At 39.9% G+C, this 18,710-nt stretch overlaps 1 protein-coding gene across 2 annotated transcripts in view; it reads right to left on the bottom strand.

The window, feature by feature from the left end:
* The window catches only part of LOC133563480 (inactive serine protease PAMR1-like), an 89,072-nt gene extending 72,418 nt beyond the window's left edge, over nucleotides 1–16,654 (bottom strand). For both annotated transcript variants that reach the window (XM_061917632.1, XM_061917633.1), the window contains exon 1: nucleotides 16,476–16,654. In XM_061917632.1, coding sequence (XP_061773616.1) covers nucleotides 16,476–16,635 — 160 coding nt within the window. In that variant the 5' untranslated portion in view covers nucleotides 16,636–16,654. The remainder of the gene's footprint in view (nucleotides 1–16,475) is intronic.
* Nucleotides 16,655–18,710: the final 2,056 nt, after the last annotated feature.

Here is an 18,710-nt window from a genome sequence, read left to right as displayed (position 1 = left end):
ACAGTGGGATTTCCAACAATCAGTAATGTTTGTGTCATGTTTGCTCTCTTACAGAAACCATATTAAAACTAAAACTATATTTTTCTACCATCTTTACCATTTCCATACATTTTTAAAAAAGCTCCAGGGAGCCACTAGGGGGGCGCTAAATACCCGATTGCGGCTGCCGAACCCCGTCATAGTGTTGATGCCAGAAAGAGTATCATTTACAGTATTTTTTTAAATGATTATAAATAATATATTTCCTAACATTTTCTTTTTTTCCCAACTCCTAGTTAAAGGAGAAATATAATCTTACAGAAAAATGTAGTTTAAAACATGTGTACACACGTACAACACTTAAGACCTTCAGTATATCAGTATGTGGAATTGAATTATTGAATGAATTAAGTAAAGAAATCAAACAACGTACTAATATAATCCACTTCAAGAAACTCTTCAAACTTAAAGTGCTTACAAAATACAAAGAAGAACCATGATAAAAATTCTGAATTTATTTGTCACAGCGCGGGCTCGATCCCGGTTGTCATCTGCAACAAGGGCTGCCAGCACTTCCATTGGAAGCACAACAGGACACGCTCCTGCTCGCGCTGGCCGCATCACGCCCACACGCCGGCAAGGCTGCGGGCGATCAGCATTCAGCACACTTGGGACTGATGACGGAGAGTAGTTTAAGAACCAGTGGACCCAAGGATCCTGCGCTGGAACGTAATCCTATGTTACATAGTAAGCATCTCGTGTCTTGCTTCCCTCCCGCATACTTGTTCTCTCCCTGTGACTTCCTTGTTCCCGTGTCTGTTTCATGAGGGGTTCCCTCAATCATCAGGAGAAATCTCCTGATGATTGAGGGAACCCCTCATGAAACAGTTCGGTAGAGAGGAAAGAGTCTTATGGTTTTTTTCCCACACATACATATATTGCGCTCCACCACGGTATCGAGCGCTATTCTCTGGATAATCCAATTAAGACATATATATATATATATATATATCCATCCATCCATCCATTTTCTACCGCTTATTCCCTTTTGGGGTCGCGGGGGGCGCTGGCGCATATCTCAGCTACAATCGGGCGGAAGGCGGGGTACACCCTGGACAAGTCACCACCTCATCGCAAGGCCAACACAGATAGACAGACAACATTCACACTCACATTCACACACTAGGGCCAATTTAGTGTTGCCAATCAACCTATCCCCAGGTGCATGTCTTTGGAATATATATAGAGAGAGAGAGAGAGAGCTACACCACCCCCTTGTTGAACTGTGCCGTCACTACTCCTCCTGTAAATGTAACATTATTTCATTCATAAATCAATTTTCTAGATAATCATACTTATCTCACCATATGAAATATAACTTATTTCACTAATTATTATTTATTTATATAGTATTGTTATTACTTATGGAGTATATTGTGAATACATTGAGAACAAGAAGTGAACAAAAGTTTTAGGAACTGCTATGTAAAAGAAAATGGGAAGGATTAAATAAAATACTAAACCTACTCCTTTTCAAACATGTTGAATGGTAAATGGGTTGTACTTGTATAGCGCTTTTCTACCCCTTTTTAAGGAGCCCAAAGTGCTTTGACAGTATTTACACATTCGCCCATTCACACAGTGACGGTGGGAGCTGCCATGCAAGGCGCTAACCAGGTCCCATCAGGAGCAAGGGTGAAGTGTCTTGCTCAAGGACACACCAAACGTGACTAAGATGGTAGAAGGTGGGGATTGAACCAGTAACCCTCAGATTGCTGGCACAGCCACTCAACCAACTTCGCCAAGCCGTCCCCTTGAATAGAGAAACTGGAAATTGTGATGTATTATGTTGCATGCATGTTCGGGAATAAACACAAACTCAACTCAACATTGTGCAATCTTTACTAAAAATATCACTTTTTCCCCCCCCCTCTGATTGTTTCCACTTCATCTTGGCTGCAGATCACGTGTGTGCTGCTGTGGATTTTTTAAGTGGTGTTTGCTTTTCCTCTTCCAGATTTTGGAAACTCTCTATGAAAATTTGAGAAAGCCGTAGAAATAAGACTCATCGTCACATTCTCCAGCGAGGCCCGTGCCACACAACACAAGGATCCGATTTTAAAAAGCAGACAGTAGATCAGCTGCATACCTTTGAAAAATGAATACAGACGATGACATCATTGCTGAACATGCCAGAAAGTGGTCATGGAAATGAGCCGCTTTGCTTCATGGATCAGTCCAGGATGACCTGGAAAGCACTACGTGTCGAGATGACGTCAAAACGACCTTAGAACCCTGACCTTTGTTGGCGACAAACATGTTGGTCTTCTTTTCAGGTTGTTAAGTCTGGTCCAACTAAACAAATTATACATGCTCCATTATGGAGTGTAATTTCCTTTTAATCACATCTTCTTGATAAGAAATGATTAATAATAGATATTGTGTATCCAAAAGGTTTGGAGTTGGGCTTCACAAGCTTGCACCCAACTTTAAATCCGCCACTATTTACAGGCTGCTCTCTACTAAGCTAGAAAATTGCCTTTTGCATCAGATGACATTTACAACAAAACATGTCTGCCTCGAGAGTTGCAATTTACATAATTGAAGTCTGCATGTGCACCCTGCTATCAGAGGCATTTACAGCAGTTATCACGTTTGACATTTTCCTGCCATTGCTGGGTTCAACTTTAAACATTCCCTGTGTGACTTTGCATCATCATGTGTTATATTATTTCTAGTAGACAAATACATTAGTAGCTAGCGGTATAGAACAACATTTATTTTGCAATATATCACATGTTCTCTCTCTCATGGTACAGCCATAGCGGTGATGGATGTACGCCATAAGGCTGGTGTGCTCAGGTCAGCATTTTCTAGGGCCCCCCGCAACTATGAAGAATCGTCAGGGTTACACATTTAAATGTGTCGTGATCCCCAAAATGCAGAGACGGTAGGCGACGTGCAGGTAAAAAAGTTGAATTAACCTGGTAAATGTAGACCAAGGGTCACCAGCGCGGTGCCCGCGGGCACCAGGTCGCCCGTAAGGACCAGATGAGGAGCCCGCTGGCCTGTTCTAAAAATAGCTCAAATAGCAGCACTTACCAGTGAGCTGCCTCTATTTTTAAAATTTTATTTATTTAATAGCAAGCTGGTCTCGCTTTGCTCGACATTTTTGATTCTAAGAGAGACAAAACTCAAATAGAATTTGAAAATCGAAGAAAATACTTTAAAGACTTGGTGTTCATTTGTTTAAATAAATTCATTTATTTTTTTACTTTGCTTCTTATAACTTTCAGAAAGACAATTTTAGAGAAAAAAGACAACATTAAAAATGATTTTAGGATTTTTAAACACATATACCTTTTTACCTTTTAAATTCCTGCCTCTTCTTTCTTGACAATTTAAATTAATGTTCAAGTAAATTTATTTTTTTTATTGTAAAGAATAATAAATACATTTGATTTAATTCTTCATTTTAGCTTCTGTTTTTTTGACGAAGAATATTTGTGAAATATTTCCTCCGAATTATAATTAAAATTCAAAAAAATTACTCTGGCAAGTCTAGAAAATCTTTAGAATCAAATTTAAATCTTATTTCAAAGTATTTTGAATTTCTTTTAAAATTTTTGTTCTGGAAAATCTAGAAGAAATAATGATTTGTCTTTGTTAGAAATATAGCTTTGTCCCATTTTTTATATATTCTAACAAGGTGCAGATTGGATTTTAACCTATTTAAAACATGTCATCAAAATTATAAAATTAATCTAATAAGTAAAAATTACTAATGATGTTCCATAAATTACGTTTTAAATTTTTTCAAAAAGATTCGAATTACCTAGTTTTTCTCTTCTTTTTTTTGGTTTAATTTTGAATTTTAGAGATAAACTCTATTTTAAAATTCAATATTCTTTTTTTCCCCGTTTTCTCCTCTTTTAAACCGTTTGATTAAGTTTTTTTTTCATCTTTTATTTTCTACAAAAAACCTTCCGCAAAAGGAAGTTTTGTTTTCCCGGAATGCAAAGTAACTGGATTGGACATGGCGTGAATGTAGATACATGATTTAATAATACTATAAAAAGTGAAAACAAAGGGCTCGCACCAGGCGGAGACAAAAACTTGGCTAAGGAAACAAAAAGCATTTTGACGTAAACTAGGGACTGTCAGGACTTTGACTTGGATTTGTATTGCTTCTTCGACGCAATGGGAATTTGGAACGAGCCAGACGTGAATGTAAGTACATTGTTAATTTATTTAACCACTATAATACAAAAACAGGAAAACAAAGGCGGATAATAAACTAGGCTAAACTCCAAACAAAACAGCACAATGGCATGACTATATACAAATAAACAAAAGATACTATCTATGGTACAGAACAAACCAAAAACATGCAGTGAGGCATAAATACAAACAAAAATCTTACGTGGTGTGGTCGACACAATAAACAGCGTGGCAAGGCATGAAGGTTGGCAAGGAAAGGTAGGTGCGTGGTCATGAGGGTTCAATACAAAGTCCGGTACAGTAGGTAAGTAAGATGCAGCACAAGAATGTAGCAAGTAGTACAGCATAAGCAAAAGCAAAGTTCCCTGGATGAGGACAGAAACAGAATGGTATAAATAATGACTGTGATGATGATTACTAACAGGTGTGAGGCTGAGGACAGGGGCGTGACTTGGAGACCAGGTGGAAACTAATGAGTAACTATGGAAACAAACAAAACCAGGAAGTGCAAAACGGGAAACAAAAGTCCAAAAACAAAACATAACATGATCAAACATGAACCCAGATTAACAGGCATGACAAGGACATAAAACACAAAATATGGCATAATTAAACAAACACATATTTGCGGTGATGTGAGCAGGGCAGCATGAACTATGACATGACACAGGCATGAAACAAAGTGGTCATAAAAAGAGTGATGCTGCCAGAACGACAAACTGAAAAACCAGGCTTAAATAAAAAGGACATGATAGAAACAGGTGCGCGGGTCCAACACGTGAGACAGGAAAAACTAATGGGTCGCCATGGTGACAAAACAGGGTAGTGAAAAAACAGGAACTAATGGAGTCTTGAATTAACAGAACATAACTAAAAAAAACATGATCACAAGACATGACAGTAAAAATAACAAAAGGTATAAAACATCAGGCTCGTGCAGCGAACGTAGTGGCAGCCAGGTAAAACAGCACAAAAACAAAAAGTAACACAATACAACTATCTAGCAATTAAATAGAAGAACCTTAAATAGGGCCTTGTGACGAATGGAAAACAGGTGTGCTTCTGTCAGGACGCTTCAATATTTGTTTGTGCTCGGCACCAGGTGCGACCACTTTGCTCCCCCATCTCCCGCCTACACTGCTCACAAGTTTGTGTATTATTTCGCAGTGTTTAGTTTGTGTCAGCGCTCCTTCCTCACTGTTTTTCCACTTCCCGTGTGTTTCCCCTGCCTTGTCACAGCCAGTGTGGAGCGCTGATTGACACCCCTGCCTCCGCTTGGTGATTAGGACACGCACCTGTTGACAATCAGCATCCGAGTTCTGTATAATTCCAACGCCGTATTTCAGTGAGTACATTTGAGTGTGTTGCCGTTTTGTTGTGATGGTGGTTTGCAAAGTGTTGCCGTCTTTTGCAAACTTGCATGTTTCCGTTGTTGCAAATATATTTAAACTAGCATACTTTGTCTGTCTCAGCATCATGATGTCACACTGACTGCCAATATGTAAGTTTGTGAAAATGTAAATTATTTGTTTGATTTCGTGTATCTTCTTCGTCAGGTGGTGTCAAATTAAGGACTGCAGATTATTTGACAGCCTGGTGTACTTATTGAATCTCTGGGAGTAATATATGCACACTGACCATAAACTAATATTTGTACGTGCATATATATGTATATTACGGCTGCAAATCTTTGGCTGTCCCACGATTCGATTCAATATCGATTCTTGGGGTCGTGATTCGATTATAAATCGATTTTTTCTATTCAATGCGATTCTCGATTCAAAAACGATATTTTTCCGATTCAAAACGATTCTGTATTCATTCAAAACATAGGATTTTAGCAGGATTTACCCCAGTCTGCTAACATGCTTGCAGAGTAGTAGATTTTTTTTAAAAAGCTTTTATAATTGTAAAGGCCAATGTTTTATCAACTGATTGCAATAATGTACATTTGTTTTAACTCAATCAATCAATGTTTACACGGCGTGGCGCAGTGGAAGAGTGGCTGTGCGCAACCCAAGGGTCCCAGGTTCAAATCCCACCTAGTACCAACCTCGTCACGTCCGTTGTGTCCTGAGCAAGACACTTCACCCTTGCTCCTGATGGGTGCTGGTTGGCGCCTTGCATGGCAGCTCCCTCCATCAGTGTGTGAATGTGTGTGTGAATGTGTAAATGTGGAAGTAGTGTCAAAGCGCTTTGAGTACCTTGAAGGAAGAAAAGCGCTATACAAGTACAACCCATTTATCATTTATTTATTTACTTATATAGCCCTAAATCACTAGTGTCTCAAAGGGCTGCACAAACCACCACGACATCCTCGGTAGGCCCACATAAGGGCAAGGAAAACTCACACCCAGTGGGACATCGGTGACAATAATGACTATGAGAACCTTGGAGAGGAGGAAAGCAATGGATGTCGAGCGGGTCTAACATGATACTGTGAAAGTTCAATCCATAATGGATCCAACACAGTCGCGAGAGTCCAGTCCAAAGCGGATCCAACACAGCAGCGAGAGTCCCGTTCATAGCGGAGCCAGCAGGAAACCATCCCAAGCGGAGGCGGATCAGCAGCGCAGAGATGTCCCCAGCCGATACACAGGCAAGCAGTACATGGCCACCGGATCGGACCGGACCCCCTCCACAAGGGAGAGTGGGACATAGAAGAAAAAGAAAAGAAACGGCAGATCAACTGGTCTAAAAAGGGAGTCTATTTAAAGGCTAGAGTATACAAATGAGTTTTAAGGTGAGACTTAAATGCTTCTACTGAGGTGGCATCTCGAACTGTTACCGGGAGGGCATTCCAGAGTACTGGAGCCCGAACGGAAAACGCTCTATAGCCCGCAGACTTTTTTTGGGCTTTGGGAATCACTAACAAGCCGGAGTCCTTTGAACGCAGATTTGTTGCCGGGACATATGGTGCAATACAATCGGCAAGATAGGATGGAGCTAGACCGTGTAGTATTTTATACGTAAGTAGTAAAACCTTAAAGTCACATCTTAAGTGCACAGGAAGCCAGTGCAGGTGAGCCAGTATAGGTATATATGTATGTATATATGTATATAAAGGTATATACAGTACAGGCGTAATGTGATCAAACTTTCTTGTTCTTGTCAAAAGTCTAGCAGCCACATTTTGTACCAACTGTAATCTTTTAATGCTAGACATGGGGAGACCCGAAAATAATACGTTACAGTAGTCGAGACGAGATGTAACAAACGCATGGATAATGATCTCAGCCTCTTTAGTGGACAGAATGGAGCGAATTTTAGCAATATTTCTTTACCGTGTCGCCTTGTTTAATTGTTTGGTTGTCAAATGTTAGAGTTGTATTATTAAATAGAGTTCGGTGTCTAGCAGGACCGATAATCAGCATTTCCGTTTTTTTGGCGTTGAGTTGCAAAAAGTCCATTGTTTAATTTCATTAAGACACGCCTCCAGCTGACTACAATCCGGCGTGTTGGTCAGCTTTAGGGGCATGTAGAGTTGGGTGTCATCAGCATAACAGTGAAAGCTAACACCGTATTTGCGTATGATGTCACCTAGCGGCAGCATGTAGATGCTGAAGAGTGCAGGGCCAAGGACCGAACCCTGGGGAACTCCACACGTTACCTTAACGTAGTCCGAGGTCACATTGTTATGTGAACAAACAAAAAAAAAACTATTAAACAAACCAAAAATATGACTTATTTTATCTTTGTGAAAACATAAGACACAGTGTGTTGTCCAGCTTATGAGATGCCATGCAAGTGTAAGCCACTGTGACACTATTGTTCTTTTTATTATTTTTTTATAAATGTGTAATGATAATGTCAGTGAGGGATTTTTAATCACTGCTATGTTGAAATTATAACTAATATTGATACTGCTGTTGATAATATTCATTTTTGTTTTCCTACTTTTGGTTTGTTCTTTGTCATGTTTGTGTCTCCTTTTAATTGCTCTGTTTATTGCAGTTCTTAGTGTTACTGGGTCAGGTTTGGTTTTGGAATTGTATTGCATTGTTATGGTATTGCTGTGTAGTGGTTTATTGGATTGATTAAAAAAATAATAATAAATAAAAAGAAATTTAAATCAACAAAAAAAAAAGATTTTTTAAAAAAGAGAATCGATTCTGAATTGCACAATGTATTCGAATCGATTTTCCCCACCCCCTAATATATATGTATATATATATATCTATATATATATATATATATATAGCAGTTTGTAAACAATATAATATTGGCATTAAACAATAATTATTTGTGAATATAAACATAGAACCAAAAAATATCGATATCATCATGTTGGGGTCGATACAATACCAATACTGCTCTTTGTAGCGATACTGTTGATAATTGGATCGACACGCCCATCCCCTCGCCTCTCACCCCCAGGGGTCACAAACCCTCGGATGTGCGTGTATGCACTTAATGAAAAGGTTTTGGTTTTTTTATTATAACCATTATTCTCATTTGTATACTGTCAACATTGCCTCTCTAAATAACCAATTAAATACAATTTACAGCACTGTCAATCAAATTTGATCATCTCATGGCTGCTATCCAGGTTATTTGTCGTCTTTTTATTAGCTCGCTGACTCAATTTCCTCCAGCTTTGCTTTAATGCTGAAAATGACAAATATTGCACCAAATCTTTTTTTTTTTTTTTTTTTGAAGCGATCACGACAATGATTGTAGTTAAAGAAAAGAACAAGACTTAAAGGCCTACTGAAATGAGATTTTCTTATTCAAACGGGGATAGCAGGTCCATATTATGTGTCATACTTCATCATTTCGCGATATTGCCATATTTTTGCTGAAAGGATTTAGTAGAGAACATCGACGAAAAAGTTTGCAACTTTTGGTCGCTAATAAAAAAGCCTTGCCTGTACCGGAAGTAGCAGACGATGACGTCACCCGTGTGGGGTCTCCTCACATCCTCACATTGTTTTTTAATGGGAGCCTCCAACAAAAAGAACTATTCGGACCGAGAAAACGAAAATTTCCCCGTTAATTTGAGTGAGGATGAAAGATTCGTGTTTGAGGATATTGATTGCGAAGGGCTGGAAAAAAAGAAAAAAATCAAGTTAAAAAAAAAGGCGATGGCATTGGGACGGATTCAGATGTTTTTAGACACATTTACTTGGATAATTCTGTGAAATCCCTTATATTTCTATTGTGTTGCTAGTGTTTTAGTGAGTTCAATATTAACTGATAGTCAGGGGGGTTTGTCCACGGGTGTCTTGAGGCCAGTCTCTGAGGGAAGTCGACGGCAGCTGTATGGACAGCACAAGCTCAGCTGATCCCTGGTAATTGCCGACTTTTTACCACAATTTTCTCACCAAAAATTGCTGGTTGACATTTGGTCGGAGGGCTTCACGGTGGCAGAGGGGTTAGTGCGTCTGCCGCACAATACGAAGGTCCTGCAGTCCTGGGTTCAAATCCAGGTTCGGGAACTTTCTGTGTGGAGTTTGCATGTTCTCCCCGTGAATGCGTGGGTTCCATCCGTGTACTCCGGCTTCCTCCCACCTCCAAAGACATGCACCTGGGGATAGGTTGATTGGCAACACTAAATTGGCCCTAGTGTGTGAATGTTGTCTGTCTATCTGTGTTGGCCCTGCGATGAGGTGGCGACTTGTCCAGGGTGTACCCCGCCTTCCGCCCGATTGTAGCTGAGATAGGCGCCAGCGCCCCCCGCGACCCCGAATGGGAATAAGCGGTAGAAAATGGATGGATGGACATTTGGTCGGAATCCATGTTGGCTTGACCGCTCTGATCCATAGGAAAGCTTCACCTCCGGGAATTTTAAACAAGGAATCACTGTGTGTTTGTGTGGCTAAAGGCTAAAGCTTCCCAACTCCATCTTTCTACTTTGACTTCTCCATTATTAATTGAACAAATTGCAAAAGATTAAGCAACACAGATGTCCAGAATACTGGGTAATTATGCGGTTAAAGCAGACGACTTTTAGCTGTGTGTGTGCGCAGCGCTATTATTTCCTTACAGTCCGTGACGTCACGTGTCATTCCGCGACGTTTTCAAGAAGAAACTCCCGGGAAAATTTGAAATTGCAATTTAGTAAACTAAAGCGGCCGTATTGTCATGTGTTGCAATGTTAATATTTCATCATTGATATATAAACTATCAGACTGCGTGGTGGCTAGTAGTGGCTTTCAGTAGGACTTTAAGCCTAGTCTTGTATTCTGCCATGTAAATAAGCTATTCAGAGTCCAGCTAGACCCAGAATGCAATGCTTTTCCACATCACACTTTCAAACCCTATAGGCTGACTTCCTCAACCCCGCCATGGCGCACCTGGGCAAGGCACCAAACCCAGCGGCATGTGTGTGTGGGTGTGACAACATTCGGAATAGCCCCCCCACTCTGACATCTTTCCCTTTTTTACTTGCATATGCGGAGTGATTGATAATTGATGTAATATGATATATTGTACATGCAATTTCTCCCTTGTGTCACAATTTGGGGACTGCTCTTTTTCTTGTTGAATTAAAGTTGCTGCTCTGCAAAAAAAAAAAAGAACTTCCAAACTGGGCCCTGCCAAGCGGGTAACATTACACAGTTACAGTATATTTACATCATTAAATGATTTCCTCAAGTCAAAAAGGTGCTGTTTTTTTGAACCATGACACAATGTGGAAAAATAGTTTGAATAGCAGCCGTGAGCGTGCAGTTCCTGTTACATGGTCTCCACAGCAGCAGCTGCCTGGTATTTTGAGGTCAGAGTGATTTAGCCATCATGGAAAAGGGGGAAACTCCCGAGGGACCTCTGTGGGTAACACATCTGAGCATAGGCTGATCCTGCAGATTGCTCTCAATAAACCTCTCTCCCTGCTAGGAAACCACTAATGAAGTGTCATATCACCCAATTATGCACTTTGATAAATAATATACTGATAATATGTATGACATTTTGTGTATAAGAGCACAATATACCGCATTGGAGAAACATTTTTCCATAGTGAGCCACAATATTTACTCTGAAACAGGGGTGCCAAACGTACGGCCCGTGGGCTGGATCGGGTCCACGAACAGGTTTTATCCGGCCCGCGGGATGAGTTTGCTAAGTATAAAAATGAGTGGACATTTTTGAATGAAAGAAACTGCTATTCTAAATGTGTCCACTAGATTCTGCAAAAGCAATTCTTTGCATCTTTGTAGATTACCGTATTTCCTTGAATTGCCGCAGGCCATATAGTATGCGCCTGCCTTGAATTACTGCCGGGTCAAACTCGCTTCCCAAAATAATTAGCGCTTGCTTAGTATTACCGCCTGCTCAAAATGGAGGAGGCTGATTTCAATTCCGGTAATTTGAAATCGCATAAAAGGAAGAAGATTAAGAGCTATTCAGTAGGATTTAAGGTACAAGCTTACATCACACTCAAATTTTAACTGCATACCTTTGGTAAGTGCCGGCGTGAGAAGAGGTTTTGAAATAGTTAGCGCATGCTTACTTTTACCGCATGCCTTTGGTAAGTGCCGGAGTGAGAAGAGGTTTTGAAATAGTTAGCGCATGCTTACTTTTACCGCATGCCTTTGGTAAGCGCAGGAGTGAGAAGAGGTTTTAAATTAATTAGCGCCCCGGCGGCAATTCAGGGGAATATGGTATGCTACATATGTAAAAAATAAAAAATAAACCATATGTATTTAATATTTGTAGCTGAGATAGGCACCAGCGCCCCCGGCAACCCCAAAAAGAATAAGCGGTAGGAAATGGATGGATGGATGGATGGATGGTGCATTTTGTATTTATTATTTATCTTGGATATAATTGTTATAATATGAAAAGAGGTAGGATTTAAGAAGCTCTGCTTCCTCCTACTCCTTTTCAGACATGCTGTAATGAAACGACTGGAACTGTGTGATTGTGTGATTGTATTGTATGCATTTTCGAAATAAACTGAAACTGAAACATGATGTCCGTGCAGAAGTCGAGAAAAGTAGGAAAACTACATAAACAACATTGTTTAATTTGATTTTGATACTATTTTTGTATCTTGATAGATTGAAAAATAACACCAAACGAGTTGACTGATGAACATTACCACAAAATTTATTCAGAAAGTATAAATAACGACAAATAAAGATAGAATACTATTAACTGCAACATGTACCATATTTTCTGGACTAGTTTGGCCAGGGGTGCGACTTTTACTCAGGACTTATGTGTGAAATTATTAACACATTACCGTAAAATATCAAATAATATTGTTTAGGTCATTCACGTAAGAGACTAGACCAGGGGGTGTCAAACGTGGACCGGATAAGGCCCGCCAACAGGTTTTTTCCGGCCCACGTGATGACTGTGCCAAGTATCAAACTGAGTTGCTTTTTTTTTTTTTTGAATGAAAGAAACTGCTGTTCTAAATGTGTCCACTGGATGTCACAATAGCAATTCTGCTAGGACTAGCAAGAGGTACAAAGTAAAGCATTGAAACTTAAAAGCTGCCGTTTTATGTCGTTATTTGGCACCCTTATGCCCCAACAATGTCTATGTGTGGGTTTTAAGAATAGACGGTAATATCTTGTGTACTTGGATAATCAACTTTTTGTCTTCAAAATCAACTTTTACCTTGAAAATCATTTTTTGTCTTGAAAATCAACTTTTACCATCGCAAAATGACTTGTTGTCGTCCCTTTTCGATAATAATAACATTGATAATGATAATAGATGGATAAAACGTTTTTCTATACACCCAAAACGCTTCGCAATATCAGAGCCATTATAGGCGGGACATGGACCAAACCTGTGAAATAAGGTGTCCGCCACGACAGGCACCAACTAAGGTATGAAAATATAGTGAGAAAACTTAACCATTTTGGATCATTTTACCTCTGAATCTTACGGTTTGTTGAGTTAGCTCTGGATTAATACGTGGACATGACAAAGGAAGTGTTTGATACCTCGAAGAGTTCACATGTTGTTTTTTTGTCCAATCCCAGAAAGACTATGACTTAAAGTTTAATCCTGGCTTTGCAGATAAACTGAGACCATGTCTAAACTTATTGTGTTTTTGAAACTGCACCAATTTCCTCAGAATTTTCAACAAACTTGAAGTGTTTTTTCCAGAGGATTATTTGTGTTTTGTACGTTTTCACAACGTGCTTGTTCTATTTTTGGCCAAAGTAAAACAAAGTAAACAACCTGGAGTTGTCTTTATTTTGAAGTTATCATGCCATGATTTTACCATTCCGGCCCACTTGGGAATGGATTTTCCTCCAAGTGGCCCCTGAGCTAAAACGAGTTTGACACCCCTGGACTAGACGTATACGATTTGATGGGATTTAGCGATTAGGAGTGACAGATTGTTTGGTAAACATATAGCATGTTCTATATGTTATAGTTATTTGAATGACTCTTACCATAATATGTTAGGTTAACATAGCAGGCACCTTCTCAGTTGGTTATTTATGCCTCATATAACGTACACTTATTCAGCCTGTTGTTCACTATTCTTTATTTATTTTAAATTGCCTTTCAAATGTCTATTCTTGGTGTTGGGTTTTATCAAATACATTTCCCCAAAAAATGCGACTTATATTCCAATGCGACTTATATATTTTTTTCCTTCTTTATTATGCATTTTCAGCCCGTGCGACTTATACTCCGGAGCGACTTATACTCCGAAAAATATGGGGAGTGTACAAAAAAAAGTGTAAAATAACAACAACAACATTATGATTTGTACATTTTCAGAATGTGCTTTTTCTATTTTTAAGCAAAGAAAACAATCTGAAGTTGTCTTTATTTTTAAGTTATCGTGCCGTGATTTTACCAGTCTCCCCCACTTTGGAAGTAGATTTGTCTCCATGTGGCCCCCGATCTAAAATGAGTTTGACATACATGCTCTAAAACAGGGGTCGGGAACCTTTTTGGCTGAGAGAGCCATGAAAGCCAAATATTGTAAAATGTATTCCCGTGAGAGCCGTATAGTATTTTTTTAACGCTGAATACAACTAAATGTGTTCATTTTTTAGTAAGACCACCATTTTTAGAGTATAAGAAGTCTCTTATTCTTTATAATATTGGTATTCTGAAGCTAACCAAGAATAAATCAAACACATCTTACCATTGAAGGGGAACATTATCAGCAGACCTATGTAAGCGTCAATATATACCTTGATGGTGCAGAAAAAAGACCATATATTTTTTAAACCCATTTCCGAACTCTAAATGGGTGAATTTGGGTGAATTAAACGCCTTTCTGTTTATCGCGCTGGAGGCGATGACGTCAGAATGTGACATCGCCGAGGTAACACACCCACCATTTTCATTTTCAACACATTACAAACACCGGGTCTCAGCTCTGTTATTTTCCGTTTTTTCGACTATTTTTTGGAACCTTGGAGACATCATGCCTCGACGGTGTGTTGTCGGAGGGTGTAACAACACTAACAGGGAGGGATTCAAGTTGCACCACTGGCCCAAAGATGCGAAAGTGTCTGCCGCCAGACCCCCATTGAATGTGCCAGAGTGTCTCCACATTTGACCGGCGATGCTAAGACAGACATGGCACAGAGATGTATGGATAACCTGCAGATGCATTTGCAACGATAGTCAACGAAATCACAAAGGTGAGTTTTGTTGATGGTGACTGCCGGCTAATCGATGCTAACATGCTACACTAATCGATGCTAACATGCTATTTACCGGCGGTGCTAAAGCAGACATGGCACAGAGATGTATGGATAACCTGCAGATGCATTTCCAACCATATTACGTTTCCTTCCACCCACATTTAATGCGAAACAAACACTTACCAATCGACGGATTTAAGTTGCTCCAGTGTCAAAAGATGCGAAAGTCCTGATCGTTTGGTCCGCACATTTTACCGGCGATGCTAACGCAGCTATTCGGCCATGCTATGGCTATGAATAGCGTCAATAGCTATTCGCTCAATAGCTTCAGTTTATTCTTCAATACTTTCATACTCCAACCATCTGTTTCAATACATGCGTAATCTGTTGAATTGCTTAAGTCGCTGAAATCCGAGTTTGAATCCGAGCTAATGTCGCTATATCTTGCTGTGGTATTCCCATTGTTTGTTTACATACAGGGAAATGGATAGTGGTTTCGAAGATAGCGAAAATAAGGTACTTTAAAGCTTTATTTAGGGATATTCCGAGACCGGTAAAATTTTGAAAAAAAACTTCAAAAAATACAACAAGCCACTGGGAACTGATTTTTATTGTTTTTAACCCTTTTGAAATTGTGATAATGTTCCCCTTTAATGCGACCCTCCTATATTCCTAAAGACAGCTGGGATTAACTGAGCCACCCGCAGCCTTGAACAGGTGCGGTAGAAAACAGATGGATGGATTAAAATGCTTAAGAATGTTTTATATTTTGAACGTTATTTTTAACACTGTCATTTCCAGCTGAATTATTAATTACTTATCATGCTAAGCAATGTCAGCTACGATTCATCTGAGAGCCAGATGCAGACATCAAAAGAGCCACATCTGGCTCGCGAGCCACAGGTTCCCTACCCCTGCTCTGAAAGAACAATTCCACAAACTTTATTCTTCAGGTTGTATGGCTGATGAATCCTACACTTGACCCATTTTGGGACCTGACAACATGCAGAGACACGAGTAAATAAAAATATCTATTTACGCCACAGAAAGTATCCATCATCGGATAATTACACCCGATTATGCAACAAGCCGTCTCCAGGGTGACTCAGATGACAACAATTCATGAAGAGGGAACTCCTACGGCATGACTTCAGAGTATATTGACTCTTTGAGAATTCTGCAAAGAGGAACGCAGACATTATCGCAGTCAGCATGGTCGTATCAGACTCTCCACTTCCTGCAGAAATGCGCGCGGTCGTTTAGGGTAAACACATCAAGGCTATTTTTAAGAGCTCCTCAAAAACCGACCTTTGACTTTCAAAGAGAAATTGCTGAACAAAGGGGGATTGTTGCCAAATGTGAGCAGTGGTAGACCTGAAGGAATGTGTGTCTGTTTTTGAGTATCCAAAAGTCCATAAACAAGCTCAACAACATCATCAATGTATTTTTTTATAAAGCGAAGAAGAAACCTTGCTTTTTACCTCCATTATCTAAGAGACACTATTGAACGATAACCAAAATATGTCAATTTCTGTTAAGAAAAGTGCTTTCTTTGGGATTTCCTTTGCATGTCTTGCTTTTCTGCTCTTAAGGGATTAAAAGATTGGATTAGCAGAGAGGGAGAGATGTTGGCCATTTGAGAACAAAGGAAGCACCCCCAAGAGAAAGGGGAGAACTGTAGAAGTAAACTTCTCTTACTGTGGGGCCAGGATGTCCCTTGAGGTACGAAGATGAAGAAGAGAAGGGAAATGAAGAGGAACCTGCCTTCCCTCCCACTGGTGATTGTGCTAGTCCAGGGAATTGCGTGGGACCCCCAGTTGGTTTGCCCCAGCTGTAGTTCTGGATCCGCCAACAGCATGCTGCAGTCTGGAACTCTGTTTACTTTCTGAACTCAGCTGACATCACCATCCGAAACTCCTTCAATGCTTCCCGCCCCCTTCTTCCAATTCTCTCTCTCTCTCTCTCTCTCTCTCTCTCTCTCATTTCTCCCTCAGTCTCCTTGCCTCTCTCATTATCCTTGGCCTCAGGTTACAGTTCAGACTTCCAAAACTCCAGTTCCAGTACCACAAGCATTACTCTTGAATGAATGCATCCACCGGCCTTTTGTCCTAAACTAACTTGTGGTTGCCATTCACACGTACAAAGACACACACACACACACACACACACACACACACACACACACACACACACACACACACACACACACACACACACACACACACACACACACACACACACACACACACACACACACACACTCTCACACGTAATAACTGTATGTGGAACACTGCACCCAATGATGTGATGGAATTCAGGTCTGGTGGACTACTTGAGCAGTCTGAAACATCTTAGTCAGTGCAATTCAAGCTCAGCAGTGTTCTGATTCTGATAACAGGTGTTCGAGTGCACCTCGTTACACAAGATAACATTGTGTTTATTTTCCCACAACACAAAGTGGGAACCAGAACCCATGATTTAAATAAATATTCTGACCTTAAACTTCAGTCTATGTTCGATCATCCTCCAAAGTTTCGGTTATCTTGGTCGCTTTGCGTAAAACTAGAGATGTCTGATAATGGCTTTTTTGCCGATATTGTCCAATTCTTGATTACCAATTCTGATATCAACCGATACCGATATGTACGGAATTAACACAATATTATGCCTAATTCTGTTGCGATGCCCCGCTGGATGCATTAAACAATGTAACAAGGTTTTCCAAAATAAATCAACTATCCATCCATCCATTTCTACCGCTTATTCCCTTTCGGGGACGCGGGGGGCGCTGGCGCCTATCTCAGCTACAATCGGGCGGAAGGCAGGGTACACCCTGGACAAGTCGCCACCTCATCGCAGGGCCAACACAGATAGACAGACAACATTCACACTCACATTCACACACTAGGGCCAATTTAGTGTTGCCAATCATCCCCAGGTGCATGTCTTTGCAACTAAAGTTATGGAAAAAAATGCCAACATGGCACTGCCATATTTATTATTGAAGTCAAAAAGTGCATTACTTCTTTTAACATGCCTCAAAACAGCAGCTTGGAATTTGGGACATGCTCTCCTTGAGAGAGCATGAGGAGGTTGAGGTGGGCGGGGTTGAGGTTAGGTTGGTAGGGGGGGTGTATATTGTAGCAAAGATACATATTGTATTGAAGAGTTAGTGCTGCAAGGGGGTCTGGGTATTTGTTCTGTTATGTCGATGTTGTGTTACGGTGCGGATGTTCGCCCGAAATGTGTTTGTCATTCTTGTTTGGTGTGGGTTCACAGTGTGGAGCATATTTTTAACAGTGTTAAAGTTGTTTATATGGCCACCCTCAGTGTGACCTGTATGGCTGTTGACTAAGTATGCTTTGCAATCCCTTGTGTGTTTGAAAAGCCGTAGATATTATGTGATTGGGCCGGCACGCAAAGTTTATTGGTGCTCTGTATTTCTCCCTACGTCTGTGTACCACTGCTTGCAGCTGTGTTTTAAAAAGTTCTACATTTTACTTTTTGTAACCGATAATTTCTGATATTAAATTTTAAAGCATTTGTCGGCCGATAATATCGGCAGTCCGATAATATCGGACATCTCTACATAAAATTCATGTTCTTTCCAAAATATTCCTAAAATAATATACTCACCCTCTAACCACAATAAATGTTTAGAATGAAAAATTTAAATGTGCTTGAGCGCAGGATTTGTTGAAGAGAAAATGTATTTTCCTCGGTTGAAGAAAACATGTTGGAGAAGTCCAATGACTTCAAACATTCTTAATTGATCATTTTTCCATACATTAAAGAATCAAGATACGGTTTCCCTGTCAACCGGTATTCTGTTCCTAAGCTTGGAAAGTGGACGCTGCTTTGAAATGTGCCGCCAATTGAGTTGGACATTTCGAAAACCAGAAAAAGAAAAAAATATACAATAAAGAGACACCA

This window comes from Nerophis ophidion, linkage group LG12, assembly GCF_033978795.1.
Source record: "Nerophis ophidion isolate RoL-2023_Sa linkage group LG12, RoL_Noph_v1.0, whole genome shotgun sequence".
In the NCBI taxonomy this organism is placed as follows: domain Eukaryota; kingdom Metazoa; phylum Chordata; class Actinopteri; order Syngnathiformes; family Syngnathidae; genus Nerophis; species Nerophis ophidion.
The sequence above is the reverse complement of the archived record's forward strand: the minus strand, read 5'-3'. Positions and strand labels throughout refer to the sequence as shown.